At 40.1% G+C, this 21,764-nt stretch overlaps 2 protein-coding genes and 1 long non-coding RNA gene across 4 annotated transcripts; 2 read left to right on the top strand and 1 right to left on the bottom strand.

Moving 5' to 3' along the window:
• Nucleotides 1-267: 267 nt before the first annotated feature.
• On the bottom strand, nt 268-5,015 carry anxa1a (annexin A1a). Of its 2 annotated transcripts, none has more exons than XM_023295893.3 (12): nt 4,940-5,015; nt 4,158-4,238; nt 3,336-3,426; nt 2,965-3,059; nt 2,732-2,845; nt 2,374-2,464; nt 2,172-2,251; nt 1,476-1,620; nt 1,296-1,391; nt 1,112-1,170; nt 900-1,022; nt 268-760 (listed from the first exon to the last, which is right to left on the bottom strand). In XM_023295893.3, the coding sequence occupies exons 2-12, from the start codon at nt 4,215-4,217 to the stop codon at nt 701-703; spliced, it is 1,014 nt and encodes a 337-aa protein (XP_023151661.1). In that variant the 5' UTR covers nt 4,218-4,238; nt 4,940-5,015; the 3' UTR covers nt 268-700. The 2 variants fall into 2 exon arrangements, with proteins under 2 accessions (XP_023151661.1, XP_023151662.1); XM_023295894.3 differs by having other exon boundaries at nt 4,158-4,234; nt 4,940-4,995.
• A 145-nt stretch (nt 5,016-5,160) lies between these two features.
• Nucleotides 5,161-9,361, top strand: LOC118469302 (uncharacterized). Its single transcript, XR_004846165.2, has 4 exons — nt 5,161-7,172; nt 7,699-7,891; nt 8,657-8,845; nt 9,019-9,361. It is a non-coding gene; the product is annotated as an uncharacterized LOC118469302 (long non-coding RNA).
• Nucleotides 9,362-10,795: 1,434 nt separating this feature from the next.
• Nucleotides 10,796-21,753, top strand: LOC111586207 (uncharacterized). The gene is made up of 20 exons (XM_035941839.2): nt 10,796-10,892; nt 10,969-11,087; nt 11,511-11,603; nt 11,781-11,903; nt 12,188-12,280; nt 12,429-12,489; nt 12,582-12,724; nt 13,254-13,430; nt 13,538-13,689; nt 13,855-13,967; nt 14,203-14,294; nt 14,610-14,709; nt 14,810-15,002; nt 15,251-15,431; nt 15,581-15,818; nt 16,159-16,319; nt 17,112-17,216; nt 17,407-17,504; nt 17,593-17,671; nt 17,785-21,753. The coding sequence occupies exons 1-20, from the start codon at nt 10,796-10,798 to the stop codon at nt 17,833-17,835; spliced, it is 2,469 nt and encodes an 822-aa protein (XP_035797732.2). The 3' UTR covers nt 17,836-21,753.
• Nucleotides 21,754-21,764: the final 11 nt, after the last annotated feature.

Genomic DNA, 21,764 nt, shown 5'->3' on the forward strand with positions numbered 1-21,764 from the left:
CTTTTGACTGGTAGACAGATAGATAGATAGATAGATAGATAGATAGATAGATAGATAGATAGATAGATAGATAGATAGATAGATAGATAGATAGATAGATAGATAGATAGATAGATAGATAGATAGATAGATAGATAGATAGATAGATAGATAGATAGACTCAAAGTACTCAGACTACCAGTGTTTAAATATTTCATTGCTAATTTCGTCATGTGTTACTGGTATGTGCTGTGTGTGCATGTCCAGAGAACCAAGAGCACTCAGATAGGCCTTCATAAAAAAGCTTTTATTTGCATAACGTTCAAGCTCCTTCAAGGGTAATGCTTCCAATAAATGATTGGCACATGATCTGTATACATCTGATAGCAGCTGCACTGTGATCACTGACTTCAGCTTCTCGTTGAGCATCAGATATAGGGAATCTAGGTAGTGCAAAGCTAAGCCTGTCTAGAGCACAGGCCCACTGGCATAAAGCTGTGAGATCTACGAAGAAACGCTGGAATAAAAGAATTTACTTGGAAATACAATATCTGCCAAAGCAGTGCCAACTTCACGTTAATCTTTGCTCACTGCTGTATCTACTAAATGTCATGACAGTCAAAGCCAGACTGTCTCGTCAGTTCTCCACAGGTGGTTTTTCCACAGCTGGATATTGTGGTGAATCTTCAGATGTATGAGATTTGATCCTGGTGACAGGCTGTTAGTTTTCAGGCCCACAGAGAGCAAGCAGAATCTTCTCGTAGTCTCCTTTGGTGTCATCCTAAAAGAGAAAAAGTCAGTAAGACTTAAATTCTTTTACTTTACCTTTTGTTTTGTGCATTGTAATATGCATAGCCTACCAAAACAGAGCTAAACCTCTGAGATGGATTTATTGTCATTATTAAGAGATGTTTGCTCACCAGAATCTCCTGGTAGAGTGTTTTGCCATAGTTTTTCTTGTACTCCTCCTTGATCCGTTTCATGTCAATTTCAGAGCGGCTCACCATGATGCGAGTCAGGATATTTTTGCGGGTACCTTTACCCTAATGGGCAAAAAAAAGAGTCAAGATTCAGCATCTTGGATGTGTTTTTTACATATACTTTGTTAAAAAATAGCTAACTAATATTGTACCTTCATGGCCAAGTAGAGCCTCTCTGCAAAGAAAGCAGCCCTGCTTCCAGCACACTTCACTGTGGTTATTGGAAAAAAAAATGGTTCAAGTTTAAATCTCATCTGTGCATGAGCTACTGTTTTTTTTGTTGTTTTTTTTTTTTTGCTCAAGCAATAAAACTAGAGTAGAAGTTTATGCCTTTACCTACTGCTGTGAGACAACTTTCAATATCTCCCTTCATCTCCAGGTCGATAGCTTTGGCCACATCCACTTTGCTGTACTTTGAGTACCTCTCAAATACTGAAGGAGAAGAAGCAGAGGACAGCTGTTAGATATAAAAGAGTGAAACATTGATTTTTCACAGCAGGACAGCGAGTTGGTTACCTTTACGAAGATGAGGGCCACTCCTGCTGGTTAGGATGTCAATGAAGACGGAGCAGTCTTTGCCCTTCCTCCCCTCCCCAGCCTCGTACAGAGACCTGGCATCGCTGTCAATCAGCTGCTCACAAACTCCCTCAGTCCTGCCGGCCTGCGATACACCAACAAAGCATGTTCACTGTGCTGAACCCAACCAAACTGGGTTCCCATGCTGCAAGTGACACATTTTTCTTCATGTTTTATGCATGCAAAGTGAAAAAAAGAATGGGAAAAAATGCTAAGAGTTGCCTGATAAATAATGGACTAATCCTATAGATGTAGAAAAGTTGGAATATAATATGAATGTACCCAGCGGATATTCTGCAGTTACATGTCTGTCATCATTTTATTGAAGCAGCTTTTGATTTTTATCTAAAATGTAGCAGATGTTCGGCTTACTGAGTTGACCCTTGTAAGATGCCCGTATGTGTGTACACATATGCGTGTATCAAGGGAGTCAGTTTGTGTATTTTTTATAAGCCACTGTCAGCTCAGTACTGTCACAGCTACAGGGGGGAGTGTTATGTTGCCTCAGAACTTACAGGTGTCCTGGTGCTGTGACTGAATAATTGATTGCGGTAAATGTGCCTTCAAAATTCTGCCACAAAGCACTGAATGAAACACCCAACACAACACAGAACGCAGGTCGGGACACATCTGTACCTTGCAGAGTGCAAGAAGGGCGGTCCTGAAGTCTCCACTGGTGTCAGATCTGATGTCTTCCTCCAGGTCCTTCTTGTATTCTTGGCAAAGAAATCGTAAAGAGGGCAAAATTAATGCTCACAATTTGAAAAACTGTGCTTTGAGCCTGTCCGTTTCTCATATTTGTACCATGTTTTCATACGACTGTTGTTGAAATACACACCATCCTTGTAGACCTTCTTTATGTCCGTCATCTGTCTGTTGTTTCGGGAAGCTAGAATCTCTATCAGGGTGTCCTCATCTGTTCCCAGACCCTGAGGCATGGATAGAGAGATTGTTGCAGAAAGAGACCTCTTATTCTTCACAAACCCAGTTTAAGCAAACACAGGTTTTAGCCTCCCATTAAGAAAACAATGGGTGAATATGTGGAAGTGGGTGGATATTATTATGCACCAGAAATAACAGATGATTGTGAGGCAACAGCGTTCACCGTAGATGTGCTCCTGTATCACCAGTGTCTACGTGTTGGAGGAGTTTATACATTTATCATCAATTTTAGCGAGACATGCAGGTGTGTGTACCTTCATGGCATGTTTCAGGTGCCAGGCATCATACTGGGCCGGTGTTTTCAGCAGACCCATCACTACATCCTCCAGATCTCCCTTCAGAGCATTTTTCAATGCTGACTCCAGCGGCTACAGAGGAACAGCATATGCATGAGTAAATATATCATTCAGAGCACATCATCATGGAGCTACTTCTGGCACTAAATCTAAAGTGTATGTATCTTTCTATGAAGGGCAATTCTCTCTACCTTGCCACTGGCCTGCTGGTAAGCCTCTTTGATCTGCTGTCTCTGCTCATTGCTCCTTTTGACCAGAATTTCAATAATGGTGTTCTCATCCACACCTGCAGGAGTAATCAAGGAGAATAATGATTTCTATCAGTCTCTAACTATAACAGCACAGACAGACAGCATTTGTACTTGAGTGTTAAGGCCCACAAAGAGATATGAGGTGGCTTTTTACCATAGATGACACGATTTGCAGTAATAATGCATGACAACCAGCAGAGGGTGTTACAATTCTTAACACAAACACTTCATACGTGTAGTAGAGATGCACTGCAACACCAAAGCATGTTCACACATGCTCCCAAGCTTCCCTGTGAAGACTTTAAGTTTACCTTTGGTTTTGATGGCCTTGTCCAAGACTGCTGCATCTCCACTGGGGCTAAAATTGGGTGCTGCGGTCACCGTTCCCTCACTCTTCAAGACCTGAGAGTCATCACATATTATTGGGTATTTGGTAAATACTTGACTTCTGCTCAGATTGTGTATAAGGTGGATTCCAAAAGTGCCAAAATGGGCATCTTTCACATTGCCTACATCTGTCTTCAAGCTTAAGGCATATTAAAGAAATATAAATGACATTTGTTCCACCCTCTTTGTTCCCTCCCCTGGCAGTCTCCACCCCTGCCCCTCCATCCCTTCAAAGCTCATGTCAGTGCCCTTTAAGATGCTTGAACACGCCTCTGTTGGACTGAACTAAACAGTTAGCAGGAGAGTGGAAGAACACAGGCTGAAATCATGCAGGATAACCTTATGCAACTTTCCCCTCGTTCACTTTAAGAAACCAGGGAAAGAAGAAGTAGCATTTTGGTCTGTTTGCAGAGTTCTTAAAGGGAGGGGCGCAAATTCCTCATTCTGAGTCATACGCTCACAAGACTTATGGTCTTTCTCATCACCTATAATCTTTATCCCCCAGACTCCCTTTCACTTTTATCACAGCACTCATCTTATCTTTGTCTCTGTCCACCTCCCTTTCCTTCTCTTCTACCACCTTTCAACTCATTCATTCTTTTTCCTCACTATCTTCTACACTTCTGTCGGCAGTCTAAACACTGCCTGATCAGTTTTTCCACCCCAGCATACCACAGGAAGAGAGAAAAAAAGGAAAAACATGAGTGGTTTGCCTTAGCAACTGGAACAAAACTAGAGTTACGTACTGAGTCATCGGGCATGCCCAGATAGACGGTTTGCTGCATTAAAGTCTGGATTAAAGACATGGTGGGACTGCTGGGATCTGTCTGTTAGAAGAGAAGAGAAGAGAAGAGAAGAGAAGAGAAGAGAAGAGAAGAGAAGAGAAGAAGAGGAAAGAAGAGAAGAGAGTCAGGGCTGATGTGATCCATCTAAAGTAGCATTTAATATTTTAAAAGAGATCTGCTGTGGAAAAAAAAGTGAAACATCTTAAAATAAAACACAACAAAATCTACTGAACATACTATAGATAGTATTCAAAAGATGATACTGTCACTTTTTCATTGATTCTGCTTCAGCAAAGTTCTTATCTGTCAAACATGTAAGCAGAAGACAGAAAGAAAATGTATTTGCTTTTCCTTCCTCTAGATATAACTGTGCATATTTACTATAGGTTTATGATAGGTGCTTTTCCATAATGCCAAGCATGTGTAGACTGTGTTGCCACACCCACACTGAGTTCTGATACGGATATGCAGTGAACTGTTGGATAAATGATATATCCCATCTACTTTCACGGAGTTAACTACTGAAGCAGAGTAACAGGATCGGTGCGTAATTAACCAACACCACATCTTACTTCAGCCAAACGCCTAAACTCCAAACTTGTCTCGCTTCTTTTCCAACCACACCCACACAGGTTGCATCAATACCTTGAGCAAGAGGAGTACAGAAGCTTCTCACATCTGCTCCTTAACTCGCAAACTAAAAGCATGAAGGACAGAGCAGAGATTTGTAAGAGCAGACTTACCGTGCGGGTCTGGAGGAGAAAAAGTTTGTCTCACTGAGTTTCCAGGGGCGTTGTAGTGGCAGAAAGACTTTATTTATACGTCAACATAAACCCCACCTAGTAACGGGTCCAGCCCATCTTCCCTCCTCCACAGCTGCCATTGGATTGAAGCGTCTACAGCGGTGCGCAACGGAGCTCCGTCCGTACGCAGCCATTTGTCGGTGCGTAAAAACTAGGAACAGTTTGTTCAGCAGATTTAAAACAGCCACGCTGCTTAGGCGGCTTGAAAACATATGCTGATCAAATGCCAGGTCGTAATCCTTCATAAAAATCGGGATTTCATGGAAAATCACTAATACACACCTACAGCTGGGACATAAGGAGTTGCGTGCTTATAGTGTGTAGTTTGAGTTACATATTGTACATCTGTATGTATATATAGTTCTTATGTGTGTGTGTGTGTGGGTTTTTTTGTCCCTAATGTCAATGAATTTAATTATTGTGGTGTTTTACTTGCAATACACTTTTCATTTGGACATTTAAAGTAGTTTGAGTCTGCTTGGTGACCTGATGCAAATAGCATTTCTTGTGTGCTCTACAAGAAGCTACACTACCAGGCAAAAGTTTGGACCCACCTTCTCATTCAATGGTTTTTATTTAATTATATTATGCAATGTAGATTAATACTGAACACATCAAAGGTATAAAAGGATACATGTGGAATTATGTTGTACACAAAAAAGTGTTAATCTTCAGTATTCATCTACAATGTAGGAAATAACACAAATAAATAAAAAGCATTGAATGAGAAGGTGTGTCCAAATTTTTGACTGGTGGTGTATGTGCATGTTTTTGTCATGTGTACACATAGTTCCACAGCTGGAATGTTTACCGTCCCCAGCTGAAGGAATATTTGCTGTCACTGCTGTTTCATTTGCTACAAAACAGAGTGACGTATATCTTTCTTTTGACCTTCCTGCTGTTTTCTGTCTTCAGGCAAAAATGTTATCAGGAGGTTACTTTGCTCACAGCCTTATCCAGTGAATCCACTGCTACTACTAGGCATGTCTATCAGTAAAATTACCATCTCAATATCTGTGGGGCCCGACGGAGCAGAGACTACCTTGAAATTCGTAAAAGGCTGATGTGATGAGGTAATAAGTTGCTGTAAGGTGCCGCACCTTGTCATGACAGCGCCTGACTCTACCTGCAGGCTACATGCCTCATCTTCTGGAAAATGCTTTCACACAGCTGAGATTAACAGCCAAGATGACGAGACATTTGATCAGTGATTGCATTGTTTTAGCCCAGTCAGACTTTGTCATCACACCAACCAATCAAAACTTTACAGGACATACTGTATACAAGGTGTGTTAATGTCTTTCTGTCCTAAAAGGCCTTCGTTGCATGTTGCGCCTGGTGCCGATGTGTTTAATGACATTTTGCCATGTTTGAAAACGTGACACTTTATACATCCACGCTGGAATATGGCAAGAGCAGGGTTTGGATTGTGAAAAAAGGAATAGCAGGCAAAGCTGTATTTTCATTAAAGTGGCATCATGGCTGGATTTACCTCTAAGTAAGGTGTGTTAAACAGATGCTCAAGCTGTGGTCCAAATGTTCCAAATCAGTGTCTTGGTCTACAAAAGAAAGGAAATCCTGCTCAAGGGGCTTGGCCAAGAACAACAGGACAAGAGAGCGCAATAATCAGTGGCAGCAGAAGCAGTAGTGACCGTGATATTGATTTTATTCCATAATTACACTTTCTGGAGGAATTTGGACACAACAGAGAAGCAAATATATAATTTCAATAAATCATTTGTAATATGATGTTCCCTTCATCACAACAAACCTGCATAAAATCATTTCTTGATGTCTGGATGTAGGTGATTTGTTTCAGTTTGACCATAACGACTCAGTAAAGTGTTGGGTCTCCAGGAAAACAAACAGAAACAAGAGTGAAGTTAGCGTATGTATGAACTACATATGTGTGTCTGTGAGTGTGACTGAAAAAGCGTCCAGTTACAATCTCTATCTTACACATGGGAAACCTGAGGACTGTTTGAGGCATCTTTTTCCAACAGGCTGTGTGGAGTTTAAGCCAGTACCTGGTGAAACTCCATCTCTGCGGGTTTAATATTTAAAGACTGTTGAGAGTTTAGTTCCCTGAAGAGATCGGGATCGACTCATCCTTCTGGTCAGCATAGCTGCACACAAACTGCACTGAAGCGCACTGAAGGCATCTAATATGAAGGTATTCCTTATAATCAAAATTTTTAAATTCTACTTTCCGCTTCTGTCGTCCTCGCTTCTCTTTTGAAAGCAAATGCATTTTCTGATTCATTCATTTATTGATATGTATTTTGTCCAGTGTAATGGTAAAAGACTTCATTTTGCAGGTGGCATTTCTGTAAATTCAAGCCCTGTCATAAAATGATTGGCACTGTGCCTTCTGCTGCCAAGTGAAATGGAAGATTTGTTCTAATACATCTCCATGAAATAAGGAAAACTGAAGGGGAAAAAAAGGACTCAAAGTTTAGGATTTTCAGTTGTTCCTGTTGAAAAGCTTGCAGCTTATAGTAGCTTGGAGAGGCTGACAAAAGGATTACACTCCCTGAGCGAATCAGCTGTGTGAGCTTTTTGACATCTGCAAATCATTTGAGGGTTGAACAAGGGTTCACAATGCAGATTCAAATATCTGGGGATTTTCTATTGCAAACTAATTAAAAATGCTCATCTTTTTGGGCTTCAAAATGATTTGAACCGTCTTTTCTTTGCAGATTTCGGACTGATCCAAATGCATATGTGAGCTTACCAAGACTAAACACAGGAACAGCAGTGGACGGCCAACAAATACAGTAATATACACAATGTATGTGAACTCCTCTGGAGCTGACAATGGATCTTATTCACTGACGTTCCTGGGGAAGAAAGTTGGGAGACATCACTCTGTGGCCCCTGCAGGCAAGCAACGTGAGTATTAAACGCAGCAGCAACAAGGGAACACACATTACCTTTGGATTATATTCATCTGCATAGTGATAATAGAATCCTTGTGTTTTTGTGCGTTATATGATATCAAAGGATGTGCTTTAGTGTGGGCGTCTCTGTGAGATAGATGTGTTGCAGGCAGACAGGTGAAGCTAGACGAGGTTTAAATATTTTAGCTGCTTGGCTGCCTCCATTGTGAAGCAGTGAAGTACTCAGTGTATCAGAACAAACATACCACGTTGTTCCTGGCAGGGTCCGGTTGGAGAGCTAGACTCGAGGGTCAGCCAGGTCCACTAGAAGCAGACGTAGGCATATGCAAACTCAGAAACTAACAGGCACAAGCCCACCTAAATGCTTGCAGAATTAGCTCATTTCATCTGTAGCAGGAATAGATACAGATGTGTTTTGCATGGTTTTGCAGCTTATCATCTGTACATTTGTATTCACATGGCCTCCATGCGGAGATCTTTGGACTCTACGGGATAAATAAAAGACCAGACTGCTTCCATTAGGATTTTTCCTTTACCTGAAAGCAATCTGTTCTGCTGCATCTTCTTTTCAGCATGTCATTATCATTCAACCGGCCCTCTATAGCTAGAGCTGTGTCCTGTTTTATCTACTCTGTTTTTTCTTTTCATTTGTAATCCATGAGGAAATATTATACTTTGTCCTTCATTTCAGTATCTGTATATTTTGCATTTAAAGATCTGCTTTTTTGCACATATCTGAATATTTTCTTTGGCTCAGTGGCCTGGGAGACAACTGGCCGGTCGTCTTGCCCTCAGGACCCTGTGGTGTCCTCGCGGGCTGGTCAGGTCCCAGCGGCAGCGCAGGTGCTGGAAGATTTACCAGGCAGCGTACCAGAGCTGAAGGAGGAGAGGCCATGTCCAGTAATTCACAACACACAATCTGACCCGTACGAGGACAACGCAGCAGGTCAGACCAGTACATTCTTTCAGTTTTGCTCTATTTTGAGTTTTCTGCCTTTGGATTCACCTTCTGTCTGCTTTCAAGCATGTTTTTTTGACAGTTTTTTTTTTTTTTTTTTACCAACTCTTTATCAACTTTCTCTGTAATTCCTGACATAATCTCTGTTTTTCCACTGAAAGGTATTTCTGGGAGGAAAGTAACAGCATGACGACACGCCCACATTCCTGTATGAGGAAACAAAGAGGGGAGAGGGTGGGATGTAGGAGATAGACAATGATGAAATACTCAGAAGAGGCCTTTTTACGAAACGGGTCAATGTTTTAGACAAGACTGGGCATGGTGAAGCAATAAGCTGAAAATGAAAATAAACAGAACTAAGTTCTACAGTTACTGAAATGACATACATTTAGAGTGTAGTGTTCAGAAATGTAAATAGACCTTAAACTGCATGCCAGTCACTCATCGTCATCATAAACATGTAAACATGTTTTAAACCTTATAAATAAAATTTTAATGGTTTCAGTGAGATTTATGTTTTCTTTTCATCCATGGAAGTGCAATAAAATGACCATAAATGTTTAATAAAAAAAATATGCTGGACAAATCAGTTTGTTTGAGTTGTGTGAGTTTGCATGATTGGTTTGATCAGTTAAAATCCAGACTTACTTGTTTGATTGAGTGTAATTCCACACTAGAGCTGGGGGAGCTATTCATAAGCTCCAGAACCCAGTAAAACCATTTGACAAGTTCCATCTGGAGAGTATCATGAATATGTAATTACATTTTTGCGGTTGTCTTTCATTGGAACATTTTAGTTTCCGTCAAAGAGTTTCTCTTATCATCCAAAATGCAGATTAACAGTAGAAAAAAAATCACAAAATTCCTAACCAGAAGTAAGTTTGTGAGCCTGATATTGATAAATATATTTTTAGTTCTACAGTTAAAACTGTTTTTATTAATGAAGCTGTTGTGAAATTTAAAAATACACTGTCACATGGTGCAATAATTGCACTGGAACATGACGAGGCACTTGGAGAATCTGTGCTTCCTTCTTTCTTTCGTCTATCTCCACACTCCTTAAGATGATTCCAACTGTCCACCAATGTTTGCTTTGTTGTTCAAGCTGTCGTTCATCACAAAAATTTGTGGATGAAGAGGTGGGCTGCATTCAGACGCTGGATTGTGGACCGAAGGAAACACAACGGACAAGAAATCAACCAAGGTGCTCTGAATACATGGAGGAAAATATTATTAAAGAAAGAGGGGTGGAATAATCTGTACAGTAAGTGGTAGTAAAGTGCTCTGCTAAAGCAAACATTATACGTTTCAGATTTGATGAGTAACATCAAAGTGTCTTCCAAGTATATTTAAAGAATCAAAGGTAAAAGAAAAACAGTTTCTGTAACTGATATGGTATTTTATTGTCAATGGAATTATTATTTTGTCAATTCTGATTCACCAGGCTTTAAACAGCCTTTTAGTGCTGGAGTTGGAAGAGGTGGACCTGTTTTAAACTATTTTACATTCAGCCGAACAAGTACAGTATTTCCCAAACTGGGAGTTGAACCACTTCAAAAGGTCACATCTCATTTCATTTAACCTGGTAGGAATGATGAAAAAACACTTGTTCATTTCACATCTATGGGGTTCAGATAAAACCAGCTGATATCTTTTTGTTGGGACTCAAAAACGTCAGAAACAAGACATTTCTGAAATTTCAACTAGACACTAATTTATGTTAAAGAGGTTAAATCACAGAAATTTAAAATACGATATGATGCAACATTGTTCTCAGCTTATACTGAAGTTCTTCTTACATTTTTCCAACTGCGTCCTGGGCCAAACACATAGTGTTCTATTGCCTTATCATGCTTCAATTCATGTGAGCGGTCAGATAAATACAGTGGAGTAAAAAGCACTCCAAAATGTGACAGATAAAGTCAATATTCAAGTAAAATGCAAGTACCTCAAACTGATTTAGTGAAATTCCGCCTCTGCTGTACTAAAGGGTTCATTGATGATGGGGTGTGGTGGGATGTGATGAAGCTGGAAGGTAAACAGAAGCTGTGGAAAGTTCTGCTATCTATCACTTTCAATAGGTGGTAATTTGCAGCATGTTACTTCTGCAGGCTCATCAGAATCTCGGCTGCCAGATTGCAGTGATGCAGATCAAGCAGTAGAAGCTGAGAAGAAGCGGGATGTGAAAATCTACATCCCCTACGAGTCAGCTGAACTCTGTGTCTCTCAGGTAAAATATTTACCATGGTCACAGAAAAGCGTCACAGAACAATGTGTGCCTCTTACCCAGCAGCATATTCACAGAAGAATCCATTTTATACAGAATTTTAGACAGAACATTCAACTCAGCATCACTCCATATTGCAGGTCAACAAGGTTAGAGCAGATAAAATAACTTTTATCTAATCAAACAGTGAACAATAAATATTTTTATCAGACATGTGACTCATTGCTGTGTCCAGACAGAAGGCATGCAGGCGCACAATGAAGTCACTGTCAGACGATGTGATCTCATTCACGCTCACATGGCTGCCCTGATGCTGATACTGAGGCCCTCGAAGGCGTTTGATCAGCACAGTGATACCAGGATGCCCTTTAGTTTATTTGTTAGTCTGTTTGTTTGTTTATGTGTGCTGTCCACACTTTAACACAGATAGCTGAAGACATGGAAGCAATGAAGAGGAGACACTTGGAAATGGTTCAGGAGCTGGAAGAGAACTTCCAGATCACAGCACGGGAAAACCAGGTGAAGAGGTGTGTGTGTGTGTGTGTGTGTGTGTGTGTGTGTGTGTGTGTGCGTGCGTGCGTGCGTGCGTGCGTGCGTGCGTGCGTGCGTGTGTGTGTGTGTGTGTGTGTGTGTGTGTGTGTGTGCGTGTGTGTGCATGAAAACTTAATAGGAATGCAAATGATGTTGTGTTATCAGGAATGGACCGTGCAGAAGATCAGATCTCATTACCAGAACAAGTTAAACACTCTGCGGAGATTCCTGCACCTCTACCAGGAGAAGGTGGAGAAGAAGAAGGCTGACTGGGAGAAGAAAGTTGTGGTCAGAGTCATTTATTAGTCATTCTTTTCATTTCGAACACAACCAACTTACTGTTGTATTTCTCCTGTTTTTTTTGTTTTTTTTTATCTGGCTAATTTTCCTGCAGCTTTCTTATGGTGCACTTTTTTTCTTACTGGTGATTCTACTTCAAGCTTTTGAAGTCACCCATCCATCATGTTTGTGTTGAAGCATCAAGTGCAACTATATAGATCTACGTGTCGTCATGTATTGTTATATAACATACAGTTATGATATGTCTCCTTGCCTGGCCTCGTTTGCTGCAGGGTTTGATGGCACAAAACCAGCAGCTGCTGGAGGAGCAGAGAGCTGAGAGGAGGAGGAGTAAAGAGGAGGCCTTGCAGTGGCACAGAGAGAAGGTTAGATAGCAATCTGACAGGCTTCCTACAGCATGGTATCTCTCTTCTGAACCAGAGCACACTCTTGTGGTCACATTTGCGTAGAACTGGCAACTTTTTTTCTCATTACATAATGATCAGAGCAATTTTGTTCCTGCCTCTCTGTTAGAGCAAAATACTGGAACTGTTCTCCAACAGGCTGGACGTCCTGCATAGTCACCAGGCCTCCAGTGAGTCTTTCTGCATTTGTTGGTATTTAAGACTGCAAAATCCTTGACCTTTGTGCAGAAAACCTTTATTAATGCCATGATACACCGAACAGCTTTGCAGGAGCTGCAGATGGCCAGACAGGAAATAGGGAAAGTCCAAGAAATGTTGATGGTGTCGACACAGGAGCAGCAGGAAGCTGCAGAGGAAGGTGAAAGCTCAGAGGAAAAAGGACTTTCAGCAGAACAACAGACTGCGGTGGGTTGGAATTAGTTCTCAATGACACTCGCTGGTCATATCAGGGATGCAGGATCTGAGATCATAAACACATCAGCAAAGCAACCAATAAAACAATCTAACATTCTGAGGGACAATATGTAGTAAAGGGTGATATTTGTAATGCAGTGATGGGGACAAAATAAAGATCCAGTTGTCTGTTCCACTCACCTTTACTGCATTTAGATAACCACAGAAGTTAAAGAGACGGATATCTTAAAGCATATCAAACCAAACCTTGTTTCTTTAATTTACTTCTCAGGGTATCTTTTTTTTTTAATACAAAGTGCTCTTTTTATAATGTGTAGTTACTTACTTTTATAATGTATATTTGTATTTCTTTTTTTATTGCGCTGCTCTTATTTTTTTGATTGCTTTATTGTGTTTTATTTTTTCCCTTGTATATAAAGCTGACTGGAGAAACCCCACAGAGATTTCCAATATACCTGTACTGTAATGTACCTGTGCAAATGGCAATAAAACTCATTTCTACTCTGTTCTATTTATACAGGCCTGCACTGATTCAGATCGGCCTCTGGAGGGGGCTAAAGCCCGTCTAGAGGAGCTGAAGGAGAGCCTGTACCAGAGGGAGCGGGAGATCACTGAGCTGCTGGAGGCAGAGAGGAGCCCCATCCCTCCGCTCCCTCAGCCCCCCTGCAGCCTTCTGCTGCCCGCTGTCATACACAAGGTGCTGCTCGAATATTAAACTAATGTGTAACTTTATGTTAAATATGCTCTGTTTTGCATTTTAGAACCTTTGCATTGATATCATGCAATTGTGTGCTTTTTTTCCAGGCTCATGCAGTTTGCAGATCAGTGCCTGAAACCAAAGCCATTTTAGACCAGATGATTGAGGAGAATCGGGCTGCTCTGATTGAAGCCAGAAACAAACTGCAGATGGCTAAAGAAGAAGGCAGTGACAGAGAGACAGCCACTGACCAGGAAGGGTTAGAGACATGGGAATGCAAAAATATAGTTTATTATTCATTGGAATAACCTCTAAATGTAAAAATGGCAGGTTAAATTGAGCCACCTTTGGTATTCCTATTTTTTCTTTTATTTTCTAAAATGAATAACTGTATAACTGTTGATGATTTTCTTCCACTTTAAAGGTCAGATGAATATGAGTCAAGACTGTCTCTCTTAGAAGAAACAGTGAGAGAGTATGAAGTCTGCCAAATTGCTTTAGACTGCATCAAAAGTGGAGAAAGTTCTGTAGCGAATGGTAAATACACAAGTGGTTGGATGCAACCAGTCATATTCAATTACTGACTTTATCCACATTATATGAATTCTGCTGTCGTTTGCATAATTGTAGAACTGTAAAACTGGCATCTATTGATTATGGTAAGAATAGGAAGTCTTCCACACATCAGCTTTGTAAAAGCTGTATGTTTCTATGTCAACAGTACATTTATCTTACTGAATGTAAGATGTATTTCTTTTATTTTATCTCTCAGACTCTGCAATCTCTGAACTGGAGGGTATCCTGGGACAAGACACAGTCCAAACCACAGATGTCGGTCAGCAGCTTCTTTTATTGCAGGATCAGGTTAGATTTTTAGTCTAATCTTATCTTGCACCCGACCTGCAGCAGATCAGTCCCAGCAAACACTTTTGTGCATCAACTCAAATACAGAAATAACAGAGAGAAGCCCAAACCACAAACGCCTGCATTGTGACCTTAAAAAATTTCCCTCATTCAGTCAAGTTAGACAACTTGTTATGGCTATTAGAACCATAAATGGACAATTAGGGAACCAAGCAGTGATCTCTTCTTTTCTGGTGGAGCATTATCACACATGCATGTTTTCATTATGCTGCACTCTTCACTATCACAGCTGTGTTATCCTGCTTTTATCTGAAGCTGAAGCAGGAAAAAGTAGAGAAAAAGAAAATAACTGAGAACTACACTTCAGAGAGGACAATGAGGAAAAAATATTACAACATGGTGGAAGACATGAAAGGTATACAAATATTTTTATACCTCCAGCAGGTTGTTGCAGTTTTAATTAAGGTCTGCTTTCTGACTGTTTTGCTTCACACCCTCGTTTTGTTTCTCCTCAGGCAAAATTAGAGTATTTTGTAGGATCCGACCTGCGAACCGAAACGAGGCTGCGCAGGGAGGAGTCATTGTTGTGGATAAAATTGACGAGTTCTCTGTCACCATAGATACCCCACGTGGGCAGAGAGAGTTTCAGTTTGACAAGGTGTTCAGTGCTGAAGCCTCTCAGGAAGACTTGTTTCATGACACCAACAGGTGAGAGCGATGATGTTTCCTAATCAGCTAAAATGTAATACAGTATATTCACAAATGTATTATGAAACAGACATAATGGACTCCAAATGTGCATATTTGATTCACCATAAACGTATAAAGTAGTGTTTATTATTTAAGGTAAAAATTAGTGCCAGTTCAACCAAACTGAAGATGGACTTTCTGAAGTTATCAGCTGAAGTGTCTTAATTCTTTCAGGTTAGCAGCTAAAAAAACATTTTTTCCCACAGGCTTATCCAGTCAACTATCGATGGTTACAACGTCTGTATCTTTGCGTATGGCCAGACAGGCTCAGGAAAGACCTTCACTATGGTGGGGGACAAGGAACAGAAGAACCCCGGGCTCATGCCAAGATCTTTTAATGCCATTTTTGACATCATACGGGAGAACAGCTCTAAATTTGACTTCAAGGTAGCAAACAGTTTATCACTACTGTAATTAAACCTGGTTTGGAAGAGGAAGGATAGTAGATTGTATTTAAAATAAGACCGTTCTATCATCACTTCTCTCCCTCTCCCTTCATGCCATCTTCCTAATCCTTGTGCATCCTTTTCTGTCAGGTTTCGGCCTATATGCTGGAACTGTACAACGACAGGTTGCAGGACCTCTTTGTGAGCCAGGCTGGTGAGGCCCATGCACAGACTCAGTCCCATGGCCAGGCCAGGCGGGTGGAGATCAAGAGGAACAGAAAGGGGGTTGTGTTCGCCCAAGGAGCAGAGACAAAGGAGGCTTCCAGTGCCCAGGAGCTCTACGCTCTGTTCCAGCAGGCCTGCGCCAACCGACACATCTCTGCCACCAGTGAGTTCTCTATACCGTGCAATGGCACCCATTTCAAACAGGGTCCTGCTAAATGGTTTGGATTAATCATGTTAGTTACAGTTAGCATGTGGCAGCTAGGTACGTGGTCTCTGGACTAAGCAGTGAGTGGCAGAGCAAACAAACTGTAGGAAGAGGAGCAACATTGTTTTATAGAATTTAGATCCTTAATAATCAGTGAGGAAAATAGCTGTTAATTGCAGCACAAATCTGTGGACTACGAGCGGCTGTGTGTGAGGTTTATTAGAGAGAGACCACAACAAGCCAATGTGAATCGAATTCCAGGGCTATTTAAATCTGTTTTGTTGTTGTATTTCTCAAGAGATGAATGTGGAGAGTTCCCGTTCCCATCTCATTGTTGGCATCAGAGTGGAGAGTAAGAATCTGACTAATGGGAGTGTGAGCACTGGGAAGCTGAGCCTGGTGGACCTGGCAGGCAGTGAGAGAGCAGCCAAGACTGGTGCCAAGGACCACCAGCTCAAGGTTTGTTCATATGATGTAATCTGATTGGCCCACCGAGGGATTGTAAGGATGATTAAAAGTATCAGATAGTTGTCATGGCCTCTTTTAAATAATGGTTTGATTTCTTCGAAGTAGAGTGGTAGGAGCTACGTATTGATTGTTGGTGTATTACTTACAGTAGATGACAGTTAGTAACACAAGGAAACATATTTTAGCCACCTAAAAAAGTCTGTATCAGTTCAAGTGTCCACTTTATTTAGAATATTTTCACCACTTTATCTTGCCATCAGACAGTTTTTCCAGCTGGGAACTGAAGCAGTTGCATTGTGCTCTTCAAAGCTGACAGACTCCATTAACAAAAACAGTAATTTAACCTCAGAGAACAGGGGTGTTGCTGTTCTCTGATTGTGTGAATGTGGTGTTGAAACACATCAGTTTGGATCTGAACCAACAGATTTAGTCTAAAACTTTTTACTTTTTACTTATTACTGTTTTTGCTAACAGAGTTTGGCAGCTTTGAAAAGAGGAATACAAAAGCTTCCGTTTCCTGTTTTAAAGGACTGTCTGAGGAGCTAAAATTACACCGTACACCTACTATAAAATATAAAACCAAAATACATTTTGTTGTTGAACCTGTTCACAGCAGTTCATTGCTTAGCTTCCATGCATGACTCCAGGTTTGCTTCTCTGAACTAGTTTCATACTGGCAATCATCTACTGGAAGTAATACACTGACAACAATTAAGTACCTTAGACCACCTCATTTCAAAGAAACCAAACTTTCTCTTTAAGTTTTCTTCATCTCCTCTGCAGGAGGCCAACTCCATTAACAAGTCCCTGAGTGCCCTGGGTGACGTGATCTCAGCCTTATCTGCCGAACTGCCTCATGTACCGTACAGGAATAGTAAGCTGACACAGGTGATCCTAGAAAGCAAGGCACTCTGGCAATCAAATTTAATTCACGTTTGAAGGAATTGAAATTCTGTTTACCACAGACACAAAACTATGAAAACTGCAGCTATTAAAAACAAGCTGGTTGTAAATCTGTGGACATGAACTGTAATGCAAATGTGCAGGTCAGTCAAACTATGCTCCCGATGTCTCCCAGGTGATGCAGGACTCATTGGGTGGAAACGCCAAAACTCTCATGATCGTCAACATCTCTCCCTCAGAATGCAATCTTGATGAGACACTCACATCTCTCGTGTAAGAAACAGATCTAAAAATTAGTCATGTGATTTACTTTAGTGGTTCCAAAGAACTGAATAACACCTCAAATTCCTGAATCTTCCAGCTACGCAACCAGAGTGAAGGCCATAACCAACAATGCTCAGAGAAACGTGGAAAGCAAAGAGATTGCCCAGCTGAAAGAGGTCAGTCATGCCAAATTATTAATCTATACTTAGAGTTAAAAAGAAAAGTGACTTTGATCTACTTGATGATGCTGCCACTATAGGTTAATTCTGTTTATGTTTGTTTCTGAAAGGTGATCATGAAGCTGAAATCTGGACAGTCAGTGGAAGACGTGGATGTTTGAACTGTACTTTAATGCATGGGTCAATATATAATTGTGGAACTTTTTGTAACATTGTTGGCAGGTATCATAGTTGACATTTTGCTGTTTTCAGGCCTAAAATCAACGTGGCCGCCTATAACCAAACACCACATGGCATTTTTAGAGAAGGATTCTTCTAAAATATTATATATACAATTAAGTAAAATTGAAATTGAAAGTTATTTATAAAGATATTGTAGTAAACCTGTTGACATGCGATAAATTCACACTTGATTCACACATTACTTTATATTAAATAACTCAGAAAGCCTTGGAGTCTTGCCAGTCTTTTCTTCAGGAGGAAATGACATCATGTGGAGCAGGTCATGTGATCTGGAATTAACACACTTCCTGGAGAGATGTTTTTGTAATGGGTAACTTAGTGGAAAGCGATTTCTTGGAAACAGATACATTTGATATTTTCCATATAAAATTTGATATATTGCCAAAAAAGAAAACTACGTTATGATTCTCTCAACTTAATAAAAAGAACACAATCAAAACTATTTTTGAAAAAGCTCCTTTTATTATTGTTTAGTTTAGCTAATTAGAAGGTGGTTGTTATTAAATTCGGACAGTTATTTAGTTAACATTTTAGTGATATCCAGTCATTTTTTATTAATAAGTCCATAATAAATAATTATGGAATTTGTAAAGACGTGATCATAATGAACATAAATAAAATGTTTATATATTGACCCGTACATGGTGCATAGTCCTGCAGTAAAGTGGTGAAATTAGACTGTCTAAACCATTTCATTTATATGTTCTGTTTAAACACTACGTGCTTATGAGCTATCATAAAATTTAACATCATCAAATTATTTCATCACGTGCAGGGATGGGTGACATCATAATGGGAGCACTGACAGCTGCGTTCAGAAGATTGCGTGCAGTTTTTTAATTGGTGCTACCCACTCGGATCTATAGAAGGAGGCCCCCACAATCCAGGGCCCCATGTGTAACTGAAGAGGCAAATAGGAAGTTAGTCAGTCGGTCATCCAGTTTGCACTTCTATTGTATGTGGTAAAAGGCAACATGTTTGTGGCTCATTAACGCTTGAGAAATGAGTGTCCAAAGCTCATGATCTGTTCCTATAGTCTTGAGAGGTCAGATCCAATGGCTGGGAATAGACTCTTTGTATTGCACGCGATGTTACATTACTTTTGTTTTTCTCTTGTGTCTGACGAGAGATGGATTCAGTAAAATTAGAATTTCATTACAAAAGGTACAGATAAATGTAAGAAAGTCTACACTTTGCTGAATTAATTTGTAGATTTTTGGTAATAATTTATCATATGAACTCAATAAAAATCCACAGTTTCATTTGTCTTTAATGTTTCATTTGTGTGGAAAAACCAATATTTTAAGTGAGCAGTCATAGAGAGATTGATTCTGGTGTTTCTTGACATGTTTCAGTCTCGCTGCAGGCTCAGAGTAAAGCAGTCCCAGCAACAACAGACTCTCTTAGAACCAGGGTGGTATTTTAGCGCTGATAGGGGTTAAAAGTTTCTATAAGTAGACTATGTTTGCCTGTAATTGGGCCCTGTCATAATTGTCCAGGACTTTTATTCTATACCACGGGCCTTACAAGTGGACCTCTTTGCTATAGCACATGAGCCAGATTCCGAGCTTTGCGTGCTACGTTTTATTGGCTGCTTTAGATCAGAGGCCACTCAGCACATGTTGACTGTGATTTGTTATTCTTAATGACGGCCACGGTTTAAATCATACTGTGAGCTCTGTGGACTAGAACAAAGTGAGGGACAAAGGCACAGTGAGCCACAGCGAGCACATGGATCGGGAACAGGGTTGATGAGGGGGCTGAGGTCTCATCCTCTGGGTGTGTTTTGTTAATTAATCACCACAAACCAATTTGCTGCTGTAAAGGCCTTGTACATGGCTACACACAAGCAAACTGGGAAAGATGCCTTTAATACAATAAATGGCTACAGGCCTTTGCTGTTATATGACCTCTGTCTGGCCTCTGAAGTCAATGTGGGGCTTACAATCTCTCTACAATAAGATTTATATAGCAGAATAACCTTGGAAATAAGAATTACTATACAATAAACTGACTAAATGAATATTTTATTCAGCCTGTGTCAAAAACAACTAACTGTAAATTTGTTTGACAATATATATTTAGAAATAATTTGACTTGTAGTGTTATTTTGCTAAAATAGTCAGTAAAAATGTTGTGTGTTAGGCGTATTACTGTGCTTGATGTGACAGGTGAATGTAAGTTAAAGTGCATTTGATATACCAGTTTTTTTTATTTGAACACTATATTTTTTGTATTTATGTACACTGTAAATGCAAACGCCCTTATTACATTAACTGCCTTCAGCTTTGAGTATGGCACTCATTCTCCGTGGCATCATTTCGATAAGCTTCTGCAATGTCACAGCATTTATTTCTGTCCAGAGTTGCATTCATTTTCTACCAAGATCTTATACTGATGATGCAAGAGTTGGACTGCTGCACAAAGTCTTCTCCAGCACATCCCAAAGACTCTCAACGGGCCTGAGGTCTGGACTCTATGGAGGCCAATCCATGTGTGAAAATGACGTCTCATGATCCCTGATCCACTCATTCACAATGTGAGCCTCATGAATCCTGGAATCATCATCTTGGAACATGTCTATGTCATCAGGAAAGAAAACCTCCACTGATGGAAAGACCTGGTCATTCAGTATATTCAGGTAGTCAGCTGACCTCATTCTTTGGGAACATAATGTTGCTTAACCTGACCAACCCCAGATCATAGCTCTAACCCCCACAGGCTGGTAGGAACTAGCCATGATGAGTGCATCACTTCATCTGCCTCTCTTCCTACCCTGATTCGCCCATCACTTTGGAACAGGGTAAATCTGAACTCATCAGACCACATGACCTTCTTCCATTGCTCCAAAGTTCAATCCTTTTGCTACCTAGAAAACTGAAGCCTTTTTTTCTGATTAGCCTCCCTGATCAGTGGTTTTCTTAGAGCAACACAGCTGTTTAGTCCCAATCCTCTGAGTTTCCTTTGCATTGTGCATGTGGAAATGCTCTTATTTTCACTATTAAACAAAGCTATGAGTTCTACTGTTGATTTCCTACAATCATCTAAGAGTTTGTTCCAACCACATTTATTCCTCGACGACGTTGGTTCACCACTATCCTTCAGGTTTTAATAATGCATTCAACAGTTCTTAATCTGATTTTAGTAATTTCATAAATCTCCTTAGTTGTTTTCTTTGCTTGATGCAGACCAATAATTTGACCTTTCTGAGACAGATTACCATCTTTTCCATGACCACAGGAAGTGTCTTCCAACATGGTTGTTTAAGAAATGAGACGCTCCTCATTGCATCAGCTGGGGGTAAATAAGTTGTTGCCAGCTGAAACATATTCATCATTGCAGTAATTATCCAAGGCTCTTACCTATTTGCTTAGTTAAATCCAAATGGCCACTATTTTTTGGACAGGCAGTGTATGTTACTTATATTTCCCATGGTAATTGGTTTCCTATTTACATAGGTTACCTTAAGTTGTTAGAATTTTCCAGAGCAACAAACAAATAAACTTGATACATATTAATCAAAACAGAATATAGTGACAATAAATCATCACTCTTACTAACACAGATGTCTACTGCAACATCAGAAGTGATTACAAATAGCATGTCCAGTCAGTTTGTCATGATATAACTAAATTTTTGTTAAATATTTTCTACCATCATATTAAAGCATTGCATGTTTAATTTGTTCAGTTAATATTTTCTTTATTGTGGTTGAAATACATACACCGCACCAGTCATGTTTTGCTTTCTCTTGTTTCTGACGGTAATGTAAGTACAGCCTTGTAAACCAATGTTGCATTTGAGTGAGAATAAGTAAATAAAGAATTAAACACAAAGACTAGACAAA

This window comes from Amphiprion ocellaris, chromosome 6 (genome assembly GCF_022539595.1).
Source record: "Amphiprion ocellaris isolate individual 3 ecotype Okinawa chromosome 6, ASM2253959v1, whole genome shotgun sequence".
NCBI classification, from domain to species: Eukaryota; Metazoa; Chordata; class Actinopteri; family Pomacentridae; genus Amphiprion; species Amphiprion ocellaris.

Excerpts from the sequence above, each read along its gene's own strand:
- LOC111586207 (XM_035941839.2), top strand. The coding sequence starts at position 10,796 with ATGCAAGTACCTCAAACTGATTTAGTGAAATTCCGCCTCTGCTGTACT. Across the intron at positions 11,604-11,780 it reads TCACAGCACGGGAAAACCAG|GAATGGACCGTGCAGAAGAT; the intron begins GTGAAGAGGTGT and ends TTGTGTTATCAG. Across the intron at positions 13,968-14,202 it reads AGAAAGTTCTGTAGCGAATG|ACTCTGCAATCTCTGAACTG; the intron begins GTAAATACACAA and ends TTTATCTCTCAG.
- anxa1a (XM_023295893.3), bottom strand. The coding sequence starts at position 4,217 with ATGTCTTTAATCCAGACTTTAATGCAGCAAACCGTCTATCTGGGCATG. Across the intron at positions 3,060-3,335 it reads CAAGGCCATCAAAACCAAAG|GTGTGGATGAGAACACCATT; the intron begins GTAAACTTAAAG and ends TTACTCCTGCAG. Across the intron at positions 1,171-1,295 it reads AAGTTGTCTCACAGCAGTAG|TGAAGTGTGCTGGAAGCAGG; the intron begins GTAAAGGCATAA and ends CAATAACCACAG.